The sequence below is a fragment of the Phaethon lepturus genome, unplaced genomic scaffold (assembly GCF_000687285.1).
Source record: "Phaethon lepturus isolate BGI_N335 unplaced genomic scaffold, ASM68728v1 scaffold3110, whole genome shotgun sequence".
NCBI lineage: Eukaryota > Metazoa > Chordata > Aves > Phaethontiformes > Phaethontidae > Phaethon > Phaethon lepturus.
This window is the reverse complement of record NW_010512433.1, coordinates 14,191-36,792: the sequence shown is the minus strand read 5'-3', so window position 1 is coordinate 36,792 and position 22,602 is coordinate 14,191. Positions and strand designations below refer to the sequence as shown.

The following is a 22,602-nucleotide window of genomic DNA, read 5'->3' as shown; positions in this document are numbered from 1 at the left end:
CTGGGCTTTTTACAAATCAGACCAGAGTGCTAACTGCAAGTCTTTGAAATAAGAACCACCTTTCCTATATGCTTGCATAGTTATCAACATGATTTGTCCTTCATATTAATCAGTGCAATTACCAGAAGCTGCAATATTAAAAGTGGCAAAAGTAATTTATAGTTTTTACTTTTCTATCTTGCATTCTATCTTTACCACATTGGTAAATCATTTTTATTTTGTCAGCCAATTTCAATTCTTTGCAGTATTCCATGATTTCTATCATTCTGAGTAATACTTTTAATTTAAAATTGTTGTGGCCTGTGATGATATACGAAGCAGCATCATTTCTGCCAATCTCCAGGGCACTCCACCATTAGCCTTTTTGCTTCTTCTACTGTAACCAGCTTTTAATTCATGAAAGGACTTCATTTTGCCTCCTGTGGCTACTAACTTAATAATCTCCTGGAAAGGACTCTATTGAAAGCTTTTTGAAATCCTAATTCAATATCTACAGAGCCAGATATCCCTTATCTATTTTTTTGTTAACTCTTAAAACTGTGCTCTAGATTGCTTTCAACAAGCTGAAGCGGCAGGGTACAGTCTACAGATTTCTGCTCTGTGTCTAGCAAGCCTGTTTCATAAGAGCAAGAGACATATAAAACCTTTAATTTAGTGCTGTAAACCAGCTGCTTAGTTCTTGCTAAACTTATGAGACAACCAGTTGAGTCACTGGGCTCTTGTGCATGTAGGATTCTGATTATAGTTTTGAGAAGTACAGAATTTTAAAAATCAACCTGAAAAGTAGGTTGTTCTCATTAAGATAATTTTGCAAATGCTGTGTGAAATCAGTAAGATTAACTGTCTAATAAGAAATGAATGAATAGACTGTGGACTATGTCTTCCTTCCTGTTTCACAGTTTTCTTTGCTTAATAATAATGTTATCTACAAATATACAGTTACATCTTTGGAGATTAATAAAATGTGAGGGAAGACTTTTCCCAGCATTGGTGATATAGGAATAAAACCTGAAAACTTGAAGATTGGAACAGGTGTATGATAGGTACTATATTTTTTTCTCTGACAATGCTCAGAAATTCCCCATGGCAACGCATTGTTGGAATTTGTGAGCAAGAGTATAACATGTCTATTCCTGTAGGGAACCATCAGTAACCCCTTTACTTTTGTTAGAATAAGGGAATATTGAGAAAGGCTTACAAAAAGAAATAGCTCAATCACATTTATATACAGAAACACATTTGCTGCACATTTGCTTCTGTTGCAAAATGCAACTATTACCTGTTCGAATCAACTTTGAAATTGCGTAATGTCTCCAAAGTAAGTTATTAATGTAGACTCATGTTAAATAATTTGAAGAAATATCTCTTCTTTTCTGATGGGGAGAGTGAACACAGTACCACTATTTTATTCTATTTATTATGGCCATTCTGCCACACTGATAGGTGATAGGAATAGTCTCATAGAATGCTCTTACTATAGAAAAATCACTATTCTTATTTGCCTTTGAGCCATTTGGTTTTGTCATTTTTATTATACTGTTAAAAAAACATTGTGTGTGAAAATGCAAATAATAATGTTGAATGACATGTTTTAAAAGTTTCCACAATTTCTAAAGCATAAACCTGCCAGTTTTTCACTACGTGTATGACTGAAACTTATGACAAAATTGGATGGATGGACAATTCTAGTTGTGCATTACATTGTAGAAAGTTTTCTGATCTATTATGCTATGGTTTAATTATTAAAACAAAATAAATCTTCAGATAGTTGTGTTTTCCCACAGATAACTTTTTTATGTGCCTTTGTCACAGTGTTCCTGTTTATCTTTAATTTTTCTGCTTTATGTTACTTTTATTAAAAGCAAATAATTTCAAGTCCATTTGACAGACAGCTTTGCATGAATAAGTGGCAAAGAGAAAGGAAAAGAATGCCAAAAAATAAGACAACAATTACCTGGCCACTAGCTTTCTGAATGGGATAGAATCAGTTGGCAGTCTCTCCTGATTCACCTTTGCAATTAATTCTTGAAAAACAACATAAGAATGTTAGGTTTCATCTTATTAAAATGGTAACAAACATTCTTTGAGCAAAACATTAATTTTTTTTCAAAGAGTCAATTTTAAATTAGTTCTGTGCTGACATACTGCATCGTATGTGTTTTGCTGGGATGGACAAACTGGTCAGCTCTTCTTCTGTTAAAGGTTTAAGATTAAATCCATATTGCACAAAGTAAATAAATGAAGATCAATATCTCTTCCTCAAACAAGTAGAGGGAGAGTCTTGCAGCCACCTCCTTATTGTCCTTCTACCTTCAAACTTTGCCTTGGAGAGGGGGGATTAATCTCTACCTAGCCTCCTCCCCTTGCCTATCACTGGGACAGTATTATCTTCCTTGGTTTCCTTTTCAGGGAAGAGGTGTCCACTGGTGTCTAATTATGTGTCTGCAAAATTAGAAGTTTCTTTTTCACAATGATAATCCTTTGTGCGTCCCCTGGTGAAAGAACAGAGCTTGTCCTCTGCTTCTTGCTGGTGCCTAAGTGAAGCTGTGGGGGATTTTGCAGTTGTTGCAGCTAGGGTGGAACTTAATCTACCATAGGGCTGTGGACCCCTGAGGAGTCATTCCCATTCACCTCTCAAAGTAGGTCTATATGATACATATAATATTGCACGGCTATTATAGGTGCAAATTATCTTTACACATCATGGAATGCTCATATTAGGCAATTGCAAATAGGAGAGGGTAACAAAATGTAGAGAAGTAATGCCTCCCTACCTTAATCTAAAGTTTCACATTTATTGTGCTTGTGGAACTGTTACAACATGCTAATAAATCATGCAAGGAAAAAAAAACAACAATTGGGTGTGTCTAAGAAAGTGTCAGCAAGACTTTGAGCAGCAAGAAGAATGTAACTAGATAAGCATACATTCAGAAGCAGTGGAGATACTTTGTCACTGAGGTTATGGTGTGGTCCATTATTTGCTTTACACAAACAATTCTCAAATACGTTCCTCATGTTTACAGAGCACTTTTCTCAGGGTGCATTCATCTTCTATGTATAATGCTTCACATCACTTAAAAGAAAGGAATCTTTTAAGCATAGTCTACAGCTATTTCCTGTATTAGAAGAGTATATTTTACAAGGTCTTTTAGAAATCGGTTGACTCAGATAATCTAATGTGATCAGAATCCAAATAAGTAAGAACAATTTAAAAAACACTTAACTTCCTTTACTTTTTCCAGCTTGGGGTATTCCTGTATATCAGTTTGTCCTTGTTATTGCCAATGAAGAATTAAAGGGAATAAAATCTGGATATTTTATATTAAGGCAAACTGATGATAACAGGTGAGCTCTCACAACTGCCTGGTGTAGTAGCATTAATAACTTCCTGTCTATATTAATAATTTTATAATTTAATTATAATTTATTATAATAATAATTTAATAATATCCTGTCTATACTAGAAATATCTCATATACTTTAAATGATATTTGCCCTTTTCATATCTGCATCATATTGCTGGCTCATAATGATTAGTTAGTCTGCTCAACTCTTTTTCTTGTCTTACTTTATCACACTGATGAACTCCTATACTGCAGCAGAAATCTATGCTACGTCTGTCACTTCAACATTGTATGTTATACTATAAGGCCTATATCTCATAGTCCATTTTTTTTAGTCATCCGGTTTTTTCCTGTGTGATATGCTGACTCTCCTCTATGTTGGCAAGACCTGCCTGATCTGTATTATCAGCAAAGTGTATGTTTATAAAATCTAAATCCAGGCAGTACTATTAAAAAGATTTATGAAAATGCAAGGATAGAATCCCCCTGTCTCCAGAAATATCCTAGATTATCTTCTGTATGGCATAGCTCACAGTTAGAGATTCACACATGTAGCTGAGAATCCATTTCTTAAATAGAAATTAATTCTTAGGTTGGATTAGGTTGGTTTTTTACCCTCTCTCTAGATGGGGAGGAGTTTACACAAATTTATATCTTCCTTCTCCTGCCCCCATTTCTCACCCAATCATTGATCCTCTAGTTATTTAGGGAATAACATGGCCTTCTTCTTGACTATTAATTTTCCTCACATTCTCAGTAACCCTAGTAAAATTAGATTGTCACTTTCAGATGTGGCAACTGAAATGAAAATGTTTTGGTTATCATATGCAGGGCCATCACCACTGCGAGTAGCAATTTTTCTCCAAATATTGTCTGTGGAGTATGTTTGCTGTAATGACATAAATTTGACTATTTGATTTTCAATAACATTACAGATATCTTCATCATATCCAGCTCTAGCTACTGTTGCTTACTGTAGATTATGAATAGACTGGTTTTGCCATACTGCCAAATAATTTTGATCAAATCATTTGTGTTTCAGTCATGCTTCTCATTCATATGTGTCAAGCATGAGTCAAAGTAAGTGGGTGCATTTTGTTATGAGTGTTTCCCCATAATCTGAAAATAATCCACAGAATTAGGCAGCAGTGTCAACTGAGAGAAAGCAGTGGAAAAATGGAGAGAGGCAAATGGAGCAATTAGTCTGCAGGGATAAAGAGTTGTATTGCTTCATTTTGGAGCTATACATACAAGGAACCTCCCTGTGCAGACAGGAATAATAGCTAGAAAATCATTATGGATTATATGCCCCTAAAATAAGAACGAGAAAATAGATAAGAACTACCTTTACTTTAAGGTGCACATCATAGTTAGGAACATTTTCATATCATACTCCTGTTCAGTGTTTTCAGAATTAAATGTTACTGCGTTCCAACTTCATTTAAAAGAGCAATAGGACATCAAGATATAGAGAACACTATGGAAAATTGAATTATATCTTGCTATATAAAATATAATAGAACAATATCTCTCCCTAGCCTTTTGCAACTATTTTTATTGATGACAGCATTACTCCTGTAACTAACATGGAGATAATAGGGAATGCAATAAATTCAAAATTATTCTCTATGTAACATTTCTGGTTGTTAATTTTTATCATAAAGTGATATTTCAGAGCTGAATTCAGATAGCCAGTACAGTAACACTCCAAAAACATTTCTTATTATTACTTCCTTTAATTTATCCATGGGAGGCAAATATTTTCTTTTGTTATTTAACTTCTTGTGGGAAGTTAAATATCTACAGAATCATAGAATCATAGAACAGTTTGTGTTTGAAGGGACCTTTCAAGGTCATCTAGTCCAACGACCCTGCAATGAGCAGGGACTGCTTCAACTAGACCAGGTTGCTCAGAGCCCCGTCCAGCCTGACCTGGAATGTTTCCAGGGATGGGGCATCTACCACCTCTCTGGGCAACCTGTGCCAGTGTTCCACCACCATCATTGTGAAGAATTTCTTCCTTAAAAATTTCATCCTTATATCTAGTCTGAATCTACCCTCTTTTTGTTTAAAACCATTACCCCTTGTTCTATTGCAAAGGTTGTCCCCATCTTTGTTATAAACCATCTTTAAGTACTGACAGGCTGCAATAAGGTCTCCATGGAATGTGTTAAAAAGGCTCTAAATTCAGTTTGGCTGAGTTAAAAGATATCTGTTGGGGTGTTTATCTATTTTCTCCCTTGCCATGATCTGTTTCCCTTTGAGTTTGATAATCTTCCACTTGTTTTAAGATAAGTATTTCATAATTTCATTGCAGAATGCAAAATACAGGTACACCTTCCCTCATTTTATTTTTTTTTTTTAAGACATGAGTAATAATTTAGACTAAAACTCTTTCAACAGAGAAACTTTCCAGTATAAGCCTACGCAGTATGCATTGAAAGATGAAATACAGTAGACTAAAAAGAGAGTGATTTCTTGCTGAAAAACTTGTACGGACTAAATGCAACAGCAGAATTGAGCTTTGAACCATAAATACCATAATCAAAATTACTATATTAAAAAATCCATCTAGTCAAGTCTAGAAAATACTAGTGGGCATTAGTTGCTCCATGGTGAAGATTGAATCTAACATCCCATTATGACTCAAGATTCAAGTATACTAAAAGCAAGAAACCAAAAACTGTTAAATGCACAGGCTTCATCTTGGTTATGGGTAGAGCATGTTGAAATAAAAAAAGAAACCTTGAAAGAAGGTTGAAAGAAATCTTGGAAGAAAAATCAGAAAGTAAGTTCAAAACTAAGACTACTATTCAAGAATGTTTCTGCTTTTCTCTTTCCATTAACCTAGAAAATAGAGATTAAATAGCTGGTATAGAATGGAAAACAAATCTTAAAAGGAACTATTATTTTACTAAAGAATCCTTACAACACATTTACAACCCTTACAAAAACTCCTGTTTGTCCTTATCAATGAAAAATTCCAGAGTTTCTTTTCATATACCTAATTTCAACGCCTTAGATAAAGATGTTAGATAAGTTCATAAACTGTTAGATAAAATGTTTCTAGGAGATCAAATCCAATTTTTGGATAATCATATCAAAAACATACAGTATTATGTTATCAATTGCATGAAATGAGATGGAAAATTAAGTTGTTTATGTCCCTTAAACACTACCTTCTAAAACTCAAGTTTGCATTATAGATTACCAGATTACTTTAAATATGATTATTTTTAAAAGGCTAATAACATCCTTATTGTCAAACTTTGATACCTTAAGTTCTCTCAAATGGCTTGCTTTCTTCATCTAATAGGCAGATTAGCCACAAAGGTTATTTTTACTATTTACAACCTAGACTCTTTATCTGGATTTTCATTATCTCAGGAGACTTGTCTCTCACTATGAGCTGCTTCATAGGAACAGACTTTCTGCTGGACAAATTAACTGTGATACTGCCATTAGCTTCCTCCCATCTTGTGCATTGGTTATACATATTGATAAAACAACAATTATAAACTGTATATTATTTCTTTTTTACCTAAGGAGCTTGTAGTATACATAAGTAGCATGGAAGTTTTATGAAACAGAAGATTTTACTGATTATAACACAGTTGTTTTTGTTGCATGATCATATTTTATAGTAATATATCAATTTGTATTAGTTGGCTATTTACTGAAAATTCAGAGGCTGGGTTCTCACAGGTTACAAAGCATGTACTAGAAGTTCATAACAATTATTGTGAGATTTCTTCTTAAAATTCATAGTTGCATTGTTATTGTCAGATGTGGACAAGTTTTGCCAAGAATTTGAGCTTTAATCTGCATTTTTTATGGGTGGATGGGAAAAACAAAAGAATTTTGTGGGTATAAACAGAAAAATCACATTTTTCTCTGAACAGCTGTATAATAGCCACTTTTAAAAGCTAAATAGTAAACACAGAAGGAAAGGTTTTCACACCATAGAATGCAAGGCAAAATATTTCTGGCTTCCATATCGTGGGAGTTATTATAGAGCACAAAATGCTAAGTAAAAATTGGCTGTATGCTTGGACAGCTGACACTTCAAGAAATGAGTTAGAAACCAGAGTCCTTTTCAGAGCCATGCCAGTTGCCAAGCACTTACGGCTTTGGAACTAACTGAGAAGTGAAGAGTACACACAAATGCTTTATGATCTACAACTTGTCATACTTATATTTTGTAGATTTTTTTTATAATGAAGCTTTTGTATCATGTGTAAAAATCAAATTTGTTTTTGAACCCAGAAATCCTATTGACCTTAAAATTAATATGTCATTCCTATGTGTATGTGATGTATAACTGTAAGACCAAATTGGTAGATAAAGGTAATATCTTTTATTGACCAGTTATCACTGAAAAACATTGACAAGCTTTTGAACACATAAACTTTCTTTATATCTGAAAAATTGCTCAGAGTATCAGAAATATCACATCTTTGAGAAGCAAGGTAACTGGTAGATAGAGGAGATATTAGTGAAGAGTGAGAGAAAAGAGATGAGAGATTCTACTATGTGTATTTTGAGCAAAATAGTTGCAAATCCTGATTCACTAATCTAACATGGATGTGTATCCATCAAGGATACTTTTCCATGGAAATAGTTTGTAATTTTGAAAGAGTTGTCAAAAGCCCATGTAAGGTATGGATTCTAAAAAAAAGACATAATCTGGTAAAGGTGTTTTTCCTTGTGAAACACCCCCCACCCCCAGTTTAATAAAAAAGCCCACACATTATGAACTGTATCTCTCTTTTTCACATCTAAAGCTTTCCCCAGACACAGGTAGCTCTTGTAGGTTTGGTTTTCAATTTTCTGAAACTACAACACTCAATAACAAAAACTGCAATCTAATAATCTTATAAACTACAAATTAAAAGTTAAAAATAAAAATATTGAAGAACATCTTATTGTCCTGTTGACAGAGAAGAGCAAAAAAATTGCTTCTTCATGGTCCTGCTTTTTTGTCAATAATTTTTTGACCTCCTGGCCATTTCTTACCTGATACAGGTTTCTTGCTGTAATGAACAATTTGGCCTCTGACTTAGGCTTGTGACCAGAAGTTTGAAGTTGCTATATTGCTGTCTTCTGTTCTCAGTGACTTTGGGGACAGACTTCATCTCCTAAGTATTGTCCATAGAATGCTGACTGTCCTCAAGAAATAAAAACCCCATCAATTTAGGAATTAAATGTCTTCTGCATCTTCTTTTGTAAAGGCCTTCATACATGGTTGCTTGGTATGGTTATTTTTTAACTTCCTTACGAATTGGCCATGGGATAGTGACCCTAAAGGCAGATGATAAAGGCATTTTTCCTTGTGAAACAAAAAGCCAATAAGCAAAAATTACAGAGAAGCCATCATATATGGTACTGCGAAAATAGGAAATGTGGGTTTCATTTTTTCCTTCTTCTTCATGGTTCATTACAGGGACTTGGCTTCATTCACGTAGGTGAGTATGTATTACAGAATTGTTCTTTTTAGCCTGCTGTAAGAGATTAACAATCAGTGCATGTGAGACTATGTAAGTAAGTAATTGGCACTACGTCTGCCAATAGTGAGATGCTCACAGCAAATGTAAAGGATTCACTTTCAAGGATCTGTTCCAATTAATTTGCATTTATTATGGATGGATCAGTTTCAACATGAAAGACTGAAGCAGTCAAGTTAGTAGCCAAGGTGTGCAAGACCAGGATTCAGATCTGCTCAGAGTCAAGCAGGGACGAAAATGAATCATGGTTGCAAAAAGAGAATGTATGTTTGCTACTTGCTGACTATGGGATTTACCCAACAAATGTAAAACCCAAGTTCAATCCTTGGCTGCTTTATTTCAGACTTTTCTTCCAAAATTCAAGTGTGAATGTGATTAGTGGCCCCAAATCAAGGGCTGGGTATTTGTTTACTTAACCTGACAGTTTTTTGGGGGGATATTTGGATCTTCAGCTTAGTCTGTGTGACAAAGCTTGTTAGATGTGAAGGAAGAAGCATCTACCCAATTCCAAAATATAGTCTCAGTGGAAAAATAGTGTAGCAGCTAAGCAGTCTTTTAAAGATGGAAGTGGATGCCTAAAGAGGTGGATTGATCTTCAAGTGATTTTGAGGATCATATTCTGTTCAGAGAAAGTGCTTTGGTGTTGAATCACTTCTTAGCTGTATTGAGAGCTTTGACAGGCTGAAAGCAAACAACTTCTGTTTCTCTCTGGCTATCCTAAGTGTATGTAGCATCAGAGTGCTGATGGGTGGAAGAAGGAATCATATCACAGAATCACAGAATCTTTGGGTTGGAAGGGACCTTTAAAGGCCATCTAGTCCAACCCCCCTGCAATGAGCAGGGACAGCTTCAACTAGACCAGGTTGCTCAGAGCCCCGTCCAATCTGACCTGGAATGTTTCCAGGGGTGGGGCATCTACTACCTCTCTGGGCAACCTGTTCTAGTGTTTTTGCACTCACACCCTCATTGTGAAAAACTTCTTCCTTAAATCTAGTCTAAATCTGCCCTCTTTTAGATTAAAGCCATTACACCCTGTCCTATTGCAACAGGCCCTGCTAAAAATTCTGTCCCCATCTTTGTTATCAGCCCCCTTTTAAGTATTGACAGGCTGCAATAAGGTCTTCCCCAGAACCTTCTCTTCTCTAAGAAAACTAGGATAGAGTGCAAAATCTCTTACAAAGTCTGTAACTTGGGAAGGTTAGCACACTTCGTATTTTAGGATTGAAGGGAGGTTCCTATTAGAAATACGTACCTAATTTCTCTATCCTTTTTCACAGTAGAGACTCATGGAATTTATTTAGAATTCTGCTCATGAAATTAGTAGGAAATAAAATAAGATCAAATTATAGAAAGTTGGGAATTCTGTATAAATATTGGTATTTGTGCCATGCTTCATATTTGTTGGTTACAGGATTCTTTCTCTTATTCTTTTGAGTGTCCATGTGATGATGTAAAGATCAGATTTTTCTGAAATAAACAGAATCTTATTATTAAAATGACTGGTTTGATTCCTCACGGTAACTTAGAGAATAAGATGTATAAGCAAGAATATCAGAATTTGGTACTGACTTATCAAAAATTGAAAATGTATAGGAACATATTCATTTTCATTCTTTCCTCTAGGTCTAATATTTACGCATTTCAATATCTGGCCATAAACCATATGTGACACAATTATATTCTTCAGTGATACAAAATGGATTATTATTTACTAAACATACTTGTGTAGATGGCATGAATTATCTGTAGGCCTGATCACATTGTAATAGTATTGAAAATTTACATTTATTTATTTTGTATTTTCAGGTAGAGATTGAAAAGCTGGACTATCATTACTATCTGCCTTTGTTTTTTGATGGGCTTTGTGAAATGACATTTCCATATGAGTTTTTTGCTCGTCAAGGAATCCATGACATGCTGGAACATGGTGGAAACAAGATTCTTCCTGTCATTCCTCAGCTCATTATCCCAATAAAGAGTAAGTGAACATGTGGGGGGAAAAAAATCTCTAAAATTGGATTTATATAGTGTATATTTTTTAAAAGTTACTAATTAAACATTAAAACATGACAGGCTGTACGTGGAGATTATTGCAAAAGTGAGTAAATTGTGAGGTATAAGGCCAGAAGGCTTGTGCCTTCAATCACCTGGTACGTGCAGTAATCCAGAAGAATAGACTGTCTGGTTAGTGTTCTTCTTATTACAGTGTGGCTCTTGGTCTTTGGAAATGTCAAGTGACATTTTCTGACCGATTTTGTGTATTTGTTATGTAAATCCATTACTGCATAAAGCAGTTCATCTAAACTGACGGGAGAAATCAACAGATGAAACTTAGGGAATTATGTTTCTTTTTGTCCTTTTGGTTATTCTACAATTGTCTTATATTTATTCACTAGGTATCTTTTCTATCATCATTCTCATTTACAAATACTAATTTTGAAGTTTTTATATATTCAAATGTAGTTTTTTGTAGAACAATTATGTGAAAGGAAATAAATTATTTTAATACAAGTGTAATACCACTAAAACTCCAAGTGTAATGCCACTAAAACTAAAACTTTTATTGAAACACCTAGTCTTTCAGATATACTGTTTTGTCCTTTCCTGTTTCTTTAGACCAGTACCTTGAAGAGATACTATTCTGAACCACCATCCTTCTTTAGTTAGGTATTATGATTCGTAAATCTGCATGGTAGACCTATACTAATAGATGCTCATATTAAATTTGGCTTCTCTTTTATCATTGATCACTAATGGCATCATTGCTGTCCTTTGTCCTATTTTCCTGAGATGATTCAGCATCCATGCTAATACAGAACAAAACGGAGTCATTGTATTTGTGATACAGAATGAATAGAGTCAAACAGAGTTTTCAAAAAGGAGAAAGGGAATGTAGTTTGGAGCCTGATAATACTGAAGCAAAGGTGTTGGAAGGGTCAGAATTGTGTTTTATTCATTCAATGTATTCTCCATTTAAACAGATTAATTATAGATGTCATTATGTCTATCTTATTGTAGATTTTGAAAATGTCAAAAGGACTATAATATTCAGAATGGTTACTCTGTAAGTGACACTTGTAAAAGGTTATGAAAACAATGTTACAGCTTTTTCTCTCTAAAAGGGAAACACATAAAGAGAGGAATCATGTAATTTCTTTAAATCTGTATTTCCAACACCACCCAAACATATTTATAGTAGTATAATCTTTTACAAAGCTGAAATCATTTCTTCAGAAAAGACTACGAGTTTATGACAGCAACCACTCAGTTAGGATTTAAAAGTCTTGCTGAGACCAGAATCTAGCTTAGAAATAATTAACTGGAAACTTCAGTTACACAGCTTTTAGCATTAGAAAGAGACTGCTAGGTAAGGATATTTGTATGAGTTTGATAAATAGCCTTTTAAATCAAGTCATAATTTAGCTAGGTAAGTTTAGTTGTTGGTTCTGCTTTATTTTATTGTACAGTGCTGATTTTTTTATTTTAAAAAAGCGTCTGTATACGCTTTAATGTGTGAAGAGTCTAAGTATTATCAATGATAAAGGCTTCTTCCTAACTAAAGCCATATTAATATTAAAAAAGACACCGCCATCTCAAGGAATCTGAAAGTGTGTACTTCTAAGAGTTTTTACATTTGCTATGACTATATAATATAGCAGTGTAGTCAGAGCTATACATTTCTGTGACTCAGATGCATCCACAATAAATTCAGCTATGTTTTACACATATTACTGTCTTAAAGATTCCCACTGGGTGAGTTACATCTGATTAACCACTCTTCTTCTAGACCACTACTATATTTCTACCATGAAAGAGTGAATCGATTGTTAGGTAAGGTAATATATATGATGGAGGGGAAAGGGGTAACAGAAAGGCAGACAAATAACTCTACAGATAGAATACATTTTAAAGCAGTTTTCTCTCCTGCATGTGCATCAAAGGAAAATATTAGTGAAGAGCTGCTCTCTAAAACCATTCTAAATTAAATATTAGAATTCTGAATTCTTATTTTAACGATTTAAGAAGAAAGCCTAGAAGCCAATAAAACTCATGTCTTTGTACTTAAATTGTGACTTAGAAGGAAGTATTTTTTCCACACAGTTGCAGTCAGCAGACCAGTACTTCTGATTGAGTCCAAAAAGAATAATCTCCATCCTAAAGAACATTGAAGTCTTCCTTTTCAAGGCTTTTTGCATGCTCTTAAAAATCTCTTCTGTGACACAGTAGATCAAGGATACCTTAAACTATTTTGGAAATGGTTCATTAAGGGAAACAGATTTTTTGTGAGTCAGATACAGAGAAATGCACAGAGTGGGGCTCCCTCAGTGTTACCTACAGAGTCCTTTTTAAAGTTTAATAAATTTCTAAATTAAACTGATTTCTGTTTTCTTATTCTCCACATCCTATTTGCAGGTAAAATGTGGATTGCTGCCTTGGACAACAGTGTAGTTAATTCACATTGAATGTCAAATCAGTGCCATTGTTGCATTTTGATAAGTAAAGTTGAACCTGTTGCTAGCAGTTGTTCTAAGCACATTTATATTTATATTTCTCCTCATATATCCTCACTGTATTCAAGAGTATTTAATAGTCATTAAATACTTCCTTATTTCACAGAATACTGAAATATTTTTATGGAATAAATATGGTTTTCTGCGCTGTAGTGGTTGTCTTTCTGTAAATCATGTAATTTGATTTCTGTCATGTACAGAAAGTAAGTTAAACCTTTAATGGAATTGCTATCTTCCTCCTGACTGACTGTTGCTCTTGAGAACCAGTTCTGGTTGTTAAGATCACAGACTGAAAATTAACTCTAAACAAACTTGTTTTTATAGACTTAAAATGCTTTTAAAGAAAGCAAAGGTCTTTGATTTTTTTTTTTAAGTTGTCTTGATTCTTAAATACCAAAGCATTTCTTCCCTATAGGCTCCATCAACCAGCACAAATGATTACAATTAGAAGGTTTATGTCAGATTGTGCTGCTCAAAATTGGTCATTTCAGGTAGTTTCAAATGGTGTAGAAACTAGATTCTTTATTACTCCTCTTTACTCCTGTCTATGAGGAGAACCTGTGTTTCTGATTCAGTAAAGATAAATCTCATCCATGTTTGGAAAGTTAAAACAGCAATTAACGTCTCCCACTTTCGAAGTTGGTGTTAGAGCTATTCTCTCCTGAATTTGTTAATTTATTAATATTTAACATTTATTAGTAGTGAATTTCAGCTGCCCTTTTATCACCCAGTCATTCTGTACTTTAAAGTTGTTCTGCCATTCTTCAGAGTCAGTTACCTTTGGCATCTGGAAAAACTTGGTATCATCAGAAAACTTTTTCACTCATTAGTAACCATCTCTTCCAAATCACCTTTGAATCTACTGAAAAACATGAAGTTCAGCACAGATTCCTGCAAGGCTTTACTAGTGATATACCTCCTCTGTGGCCAGTTCTTTTTGCCCTCATTTCCTATGTCTAAACAATTTCCATTTATATGGAAACCACGGCACCTAAGTGTTTCAAGAGCCTTCAGTGAGGGACCTTATCAAATACTTTTTGGAAGTCTAAGGAAACCATATTATCAGGCTTCTCTTGTCCACATTCTTCTTCTTCAAGGACTTACAATACATTTAGAACACTATATTAATTTCTGCAGTACAGATGCCAATATTACCGGTCTTTGGTTACAGAGATCTTTCCTGAAATCTTTTTTAAATATGCTATCACATTTTACTGATAACAAAGCTGTTTTCATTGTGAGGGTGGGTATTCAGTGCAGTTTAGTAACTTGAGGCAGCACAGGGGAAGAAATGTTTGTCTAGGAGTGGATGGGAAGTCTGTAAACTGACATAGCCACTGAGAAGGTTTTTCGGACTCTATTCTTAGTGTATTCTTTATACTAGTTTATTAAACAGGGCCTGCAAATGTTACTAGAATTCAAGATTTATAGGTGCTGATCTAGTAAAACACTACAATTACAGAACAACTAAAGCTGAAAAAAGAGCCACTGACTCTTCAGTATTCTGCTAGTTCATGTTTCTTGCAAATATCAGTGATTCAGTTATGGATCTTAGCCTTTTCTGTGCTTTAGGCTTTGTCTTTAGAGGACAAAGTCTTTGATGACAAAATTGGCCTAAGATTTTCATGCCTTGCCCTCTATTCCTCCTTCCCATCACCTCCCTGCAACACATCACTCCTTCCGTTGTACTGGAAGAACTATCTGTACATCTACATTGTAGAGTGGATCAGGATCTTAAATGACTCTAAAAAAGTACAGAACACAAGGTTGTTATTCTGGTTTTTATTCACTCTTGATTGAAACACTGTGTTTTGTAACACCCTTCATTACTGTTCTGTAAAATAAGCATAATACTTCTATTATATCAGTTTAGGTAGTTAAATATTACACATTTTGAAAGTTTTGGACAAAATTCTCCGTAAGAGAAGTATGTATCACTTTAATCAACTGCATTTTGAGAACACTTCATGTTAGCAGTTCTTTAAACCTGACTGTGAATTGAAGAAAAGAAGCCCTTGATCAACAAGATTAAGTAGATCCCAACAATCGAAACATCTTTATCCTGAGGGCTTGGTGCCCTGCAGGAGATCTGCTCTATGTATCTTGTTCTGCTTCAGGCAAAGAATTTTATAAAACAGGTGCCTCATTTACCAACTGGGGAGGGGGAGATATGAATGTTAACTGAATTGGTTTTAATCTTTTGTGGTGAGACCTAAATAGAAGATAGAAACTGTCAGTACATTTCTAAACATAGATTTGAAAAAGCGGTTGAATGTAATTAAAGGCCAGTACAAATTAAAAAGAATTAAGTTATCAACATAACTTTGAATATAACTACCAAAATCTAAACTTTAATATTTAGAGAAGAGATGGAAGTTTGGGGAATTTGATTTGATCCTGTAAAGTTGAGACTATCAATGTGCTATCTGGGAAAGAACATTCTGATTCTCTCTCTTCTGTGAAAATACATTGTGGAAAAGATCCACAGTATACTGGGAGAAATGCTGTCATGTTTCCTGGCTTATAAAATGTATCAATCCCAAAGATGAGAACTGTGGCTTCTATTATAGGCAACATCTGAGACTGAGATAGGGTTTTCCAAACTGCCATGTAAAAATTGAACATAAAAATTAAGAATATCAACTTACATAGCTTATAGGTCTTTTTCTTTGGGAAATCTATGGGATGCACCTTTCTCAAAGAGGGAAGAGGGTCTTTGCTCATGAGCTAGTGGGGCTTATTGACAGAGTTTTAAACTAGACTTGAAGGGGGAAGGAGAGATAATGTCAGGCTTGCCTGTGACAAGCTGTGGGATGACACACCAAGGTTAGAGGGGTAGGGTGCTAGCAATGGCCCTCAGCCTGTTGCTGAGACATGCTGGGTACACTGCAGCACACTAGAAGTCTTACAGAGATGAGCCATGGGCTCCTGAGGTAATAGGAGCCACCAGAGAAACACTGGAGAAATACCTCAAACAAATAAAGGGATGTTGCTCTAAGAAGGTGACATGGCTGACAGCCCAGCTGAAGTGCCTCTACACCCATGCACACAGCATGGGCAACAAACAGGAGGAGTTGGAAGCCACTGTTCTGCTAGAAAGCTACAGTTGCCATTACTGAAACTTGGTGGGAACGAATCCCATGACTGGAGCGTGGCTATTGATGGCTACAGGCTGTTCAGAAGGGACAGGTGAGGAAAGAAGGGTGAAGGCCTTGCCCTCTACATCAAGAAATGGATAGAGTGCAAAGAGTTGTCTCTGAAGAATAGCCATAAGCAGCGAAAGCTTATGGGTAGAGAATCAGAGACCAAGGCAACAAAGGGACTCTTGTGGTTGGTGTCTACTACAGGCCGCTCGATCAAGGGGAGCCTATTGACGAAGCCGCCTCACTCCAGCTACAAGAGACATCACGTTGACGAAGCCTTCTTACTGCAGCGACAGGAGGCATCGTGCTTGCAAGCTTTTGTCCTGTGCAACCACCCCAACATCTGCTGGAAAAGTAGCACAAGCTGTGGGCAATCCAGAAGAGTCCTGGAGTGCATGGAGGAAAACCTCTGAAGCCGAGGGATGCGATACTGGACCTGTTGGTCACCAATGCAAGTGACTTAATTGGTGACGTCAAGATTGGAGGCAGCCTGGGCCTCAGTGATCATGCACTGGTAAATTTCACAGAGCTGAGGGGTAAGGGTCAGGCAAAGGGTAAAGTCAGGACCCTGAATTTTAGGAAAGCAAACTTGCAGTTCTTCCAGAAGTTAGTCAATAGGACTCCCTGGGAAACTGCCCTCAGGGACAAGGGAGCAGGACTGAGCTGGCAAACCTTGAAGGATGCTTTCCATAGAGTGCAAGAGCTCTCTCTCCACAGGTGTAAGAAATCAGGAAAGGAAGGCAAGAGGCCAGCGTGACTGAGTGGAGACCTGCTGGGCAAACCAAAAGGCAAGAAGAAAATGCACAGGCAGTGGAAGCAGGGACAGGTATCCTGGGATGTGTACAGGGACACTGCCCGGTGGTGTGGGGTTGAGGTCAGGAAGGCTAAGGCACGGCTGGAGCTGAATGTGGCAAGGGACGCAAAGAATAGTAAGAAGGGCTTCTATAGGTATGTCAACCAGAAAAGGAAGGTCAAAGAAAGCGTACCGCCCATGATGAGCAAGACTGGCAAACACAAACTTGCAGTTCTTCCAGAAGTTAGTCAATAGGACTCCCTGGGAAACTGCCCTCAGGGACAAGGGAGCAGGACTGAGCTGGCAAACCTTGAAGGATGCTTTCCATAGAGTGCAAGAGCTCTCTCTCCACAGGTGTAAGAAATCAGGAAAGGAAGTCAAGAGTTGAGACATGCTGGTCAAAGTAAAGGGCAAGAAGGTAATGAACAGTCAGTGGAAGCAGGGACAGGAATCCTGGCATGCTGTCCAGTTGCGTCAGGAGGAGGCCAGCAGGGCCAAGGCACGGCTAGAGCTGAACTTGGCAAGGGATACAAAGAAAAATAAGAAGGGCTTCTACAGGTATGTCAGCCAGAAAAGGAAGACCAAAGGAAGCGTATCCCACCTTGATGAGCAAGACTGGCAGACTGGTAACAATGGGTGAGGAAAAAGCTCAGGTATTCAGCGACTTCTTTGCCTCAGTCTTCACTGGCAGTCTTTCTTCTCACACCTCTCAAGTCGATGGACTGAAGGACAGGGACTGGGGGAACAAAGTTCCTCCCATTGCAAGAGAAGATCAGGCAAATGACCAGCTGAGGAACCTGAACATGCATGAGTCTTTGGGACCTGAAAAGATACATCCTAGAGTCCTGAGGGAATTGGCTGAGGTAGTTGCCAAGCCACTCTCCATGATATTTGAAAAGTCGTGGCAGTCAGGTGAAGTCCCTGGAGACTGGAAAAAGGGAAACATCACACCCATCTTTAAAAAAAGGTAGCAATAAGGACCCTGGGAACTACCGGCTTCTCAGCCTCACCTCTGTGCCTGGGAAGATCATGGAACAGATCCTCCTAGAAGCTATGCCAAAGCACATGGAGGACAGTGAGGAGAGTAGAGACAGCCAGTATGGCTTCACCAAGGGCAAGTCCTGCCTGACCAGCCTAGTGGCCTTCTATGATGGAGTGACCACATCAGTGGACAAGGGAAGAGCTACCGATGTCATCTATCTGGAATTCTGTAAGACCTTTGGCAAGGTTCTCTCCTTCTTTCTAAATTAGAGAGATGTGGACTTGATGGGTGGATTGTTGGGTGAATGAGGAATTGGTTGGATGGTCACATCGAGAGGGTACTGGTCAATGACTCAATGTCCAGATAGAGATCGGTGATGAGTGGTGTCCCTCAGGGTTCCTTTTTGGGACCCGTAGTCTTTAATATCTTCATCAATGACATAGACAGTGGGATCAAGTGCACCCTCAGCAAGTTTGCAGATGACACAAAGCTGAGTGCTGTGGTTGACACACCTGAGAGATGGGATGCTACCCAGAGGGACCTGGACAAGCTCAAGGAATGAGCCCATGTGAACCTCATGAGGTTCAACAAGGCCAAGTGCAGGGTCCTGCACCTGGGTTGGGGCAACCCTCAGGATCAATACGGGCTGAGGGAGGAAGGGATTGAGAACAGCCTTGCCAAGGACTTGGAGGTACTGGTGGATGAAAAGCTGGACATGAGCTGGCAATGTGCACTTGCAGCCCAGACGGCCGACTGTATCCTGGGCTGCATTAGAAGAAGCATGGCCAGCAGGTCGGGGGAGGGGATTCTGCCCCTCTACTCTGCTCTGGTGAGACCCCACCTGGAGTCCTGCATCCAGCTCTGGAACCCTCAGCACAGGAAAGACATGGACCTGTTGAAGCGGGTCCAGAGGAGAGCCACAAAAATTATCAAAGGGATGGAACACCTCTGCTATGAGGACACGCTGAGAGAGTTGGGGTTGTTCATCCTGGAAAAGAGAAGGCTCCAGCAAGACCTTATTGCAGCCTTTCAGTACTTAAAGGGGGTTTATGAGAAAGATGGGGACAGACTTTTTAGCAGGGCCTGTTGCATTAGGGCAAGGGGTAATGGTTTCAAACTAAAAGGTGGCAGATTTTGACTAGGTATAAGGAAGAAATTTTTCACAGTGAGGGTGGTGAAACACTGGCACAGGTTGCCCAGAGAGGTGGTAGATGCCCCATTTGTGGAAACTTTCCAGGTCAGATTGGACGGGGCTCTGAGCAACCTGGTCTAGTTGAAGCTGTCCCTGCTCACTGCAGGGGGGTTGGACTAGATGACCTTTAAAGGTCCCTTCCAACCCAAACTATTCTATGATTCTATTCTATGATTCTTTCAAATGTTAGAAGTGTTACTCAAGGAAAAGATGTGAATGTTTTAAAATAATAATTCCTATTGCTTCATATATAAGCTACTTCTGTCTAAATGGTTAGGCAAGCAGGTGGCATATATCTTAAGAAAAGTCACTGCTCTTAAAGGAAATTAACAAAAGAAAATTCTAAACTTACATCAGTTGCCAGTAAAATTTTATTAAAAAATTCACTGAAGCTGTCAATGAATTGGTATTGTATATTAGCTCATTGCAAGCAAGCTTTAATAAATAGCACTGTGAAAAACCTCCATCCCAAAAATGTTCAGTGTTTCAAATACACTTTCAAGTTTCATAATTGTCTATTGCTGTGGCTTTGAATGGTAGAAACACAGAGCTGACTCGGATACTGAGCTTTTACACCAGATGTTTAACCTGCTAACATTTTAAAATTCTCTTTAAGAAAGTTACGATGAACTCCCAAAAATACATGTTTGGAAAAACTGTAGCTGTACAGAATAAAATACTTTTGAAGTGAAAACTTCACTATATGCTTGCATTGAGCAATTATTCAAGCTGGAGGATCTCCTGGAAACAGCATGTATCCTCATCACAGGCAAAATTGTCCTGTTTATATCTCATTAAAGGAGAAAACAACAGAACTACCAATCAGCAGAGTCAATTTATTGACTTGGGGTTTTTTTCAAATTTGCTGTTTAAGAGAACTCTACAATGCATAGCATATAGACTTGATGACCAAAAGGGAAATATATACCATTGAGGGAGGGAAATCCTCTAAAAACCCTTTAGGGACCTGAAAAGTATTTAACTGAGAAGTAAACTGGTCATTCACCTTTCTGTTATTGTGAAGGTCCACGTCTTACAGCAAACTTCTAGGTCAAGAGGCAACAGCTTTCAAACTGGGATATTTTGGATATTATGCATGATTCCTTCTTTAAGGGATATGTAGCTGTACTGTACGAAGAGTTTTAAACGGTCTACTTTATTCCTCTTTAAGGATACTAGTACTTTCTTCCATTTCTGTTAACCTCCAGATATTACTGACATTTTTCAAAATGTTGAAGTGTACTTATTTCATATACTGCACTAAAATTTTCTTCCCTTGATTCACATGGGAGAATGGTCCGCAGTGATGGTAGTACACAGAAAATAATTACCAGATTTTTAAAAGATAAACATATGTTTGAAATTGATGTATCCTAGGGGCAGGGACTGTCTCTAATTAAATGTTTATACAGTGCCTAATATAATCAAGCCAGGAGCTGGTTGACTGCTATGCATGCCACAGTCCAAATATTTAATAATAATAAGCACAGTTCTGTAGTCAATTTGATCTTACTTTTGATATTTACAAGTATTTTCCTAACACACACTGCTGATTTCTGCAATTTGAAGGCCTTCAGGCTCAAATTCTGCAGTCTGTCTGATTCTAGCATCTCCATCACTTTAGCACTCAAAATCTTGATCCAAATTCTGTCTCCTGTTTTGTGTGTCAAATGGAAGATGGGATGCCCCTGTTTTAGGGGAGCTGGGACAAGTATCCAGCTGATTTTCTAGCATGCAGATGAAACAAGTGCCAATATTACTGTTTAAAGTTCCAGCAAGTGCCCCTGCAGGGCAACTCAGATGTAAGGAAACTTGCATGAGAGGTTCTGTGATGAGTTCTTCTTTGAAAACATTCCTCTGGATTCAGTATGTGTTCAGTTTGCTGCACTCATTGGGACACTTTCTCAGTCATGAGGCATAATTCACACTATTGACTCTATTAAGGAATTAATCTTTACCAAGACAGTCTTGGCTTCCACTCAAATGAGGGTCATCTGCACAAGACAGAACTCTGAAGACAGGAAACAGTGAAAAACTTTGGGAGCCATCATCTGCAGAAAAAAGTTCCTCCTAGGAGTGGTTGGACAGCCATTTCCACTTACATGAGACACTCTGCATGCCTAAAAATAATGTCTCCCATCCTCTAGGCTAGCTTCTACAGTCAGGAATAACTATTCCTGGAAGTGGGTACAATTTGTTGGTTAAGGATTAAGAAGTAGTGATTTCTGTCATTGATCAATTGTTATGTCCCTTAAGTTAATTATCAGTGTTTGTATGAATAATTAATCATATTCATTTTATTCATGTTTGTATTAATTCATTCCTACAAATTAATACAAATATTTATTCATGTTTGTATGAATAACTAATAATTATTGTACTGAAAATTACAAGTGTTAATGACAATTCCCCTGTTAGTTCAGTTAGCTACTATTTCTGTGTATAACAATTTAGTCATGGATAAACCTATATGTTGGAACCCCGAGCTCCTTCTTCCAATCACTCCTTCAGGAAAATGAATAATGCCTGTTCCTCTGTAACAGGGTATTTTCCTGCCTGGGATTTGGACCTAATGTTTAAAACTGTATCTGGGGTCCCTCTTCGCTAAAGCAGCCTTAGATCCTCTACCCATGAAAGCATAATTTGGAATAGCCAACCTCTTTGCTGAAATTCAGTGTGAGCATGCTGCATTGATGGACTTCCTGTCCACACATTAATATGCTCAGAGACAATATGAAATTAGGTGTAACTTGATGACTACAGTAGGGACTGGCAAATAAAGAAGTATGGAATTCAATCTGTATTTTCATTTAACAACACTTCTTTAACTTGGAATCACCCTATGATTCACTACAGTACCTTTATACCTTGGGCTCCCTAACTCTGTTGTTTACCAGCAATTTTAGTATGCTGTTCATAAGCATGCAGAGAGGCATGACGGGAGGTTACTTACTCATTGATTTTCAAGAGTTGTCTCTACACATTCACACAACCAATCTGCCTTGCCCTTGCTTTGGAGCTCTAGCTCTGGTTTTTAACACTCAGCAGGCATGCGATAAGAAGCAGAAGTGGGTGGGGCACAGTGCATTTGCTTAGAGATGGAAAAGCTGACATTGCTCCGGTGTGAGAATAC

General features: G+C 37.2%; 1 protein-coding gene across 1 annotated transcript in view; it reads left to right on the top strand.

The window, feature by feature from the left end:
• LOC104620609 overlaps positions 1-22,602 on the top strand; it is a 36,507-nt gene that overhangs the window by 11,424 nt on the left and 2,481 nt on the right. Inside the window, exons 3-5 of the mRNA XM_010286889.1 lie at positions 3,243-3,345; positions 10,004-10,028; positions 10,655-10,826. Of these exons, the coding sequence (XP_010285191.1) occupies positions 3,243-3,345; positions 10,004-10,028; positions 10,655-10,826 (300 nt within the window). The remainder of the gene's footprint in view (positions 1-3,242; positions 3,346-10,003; positions 10,029-10,654; positions 10,827-22,602) is intronic.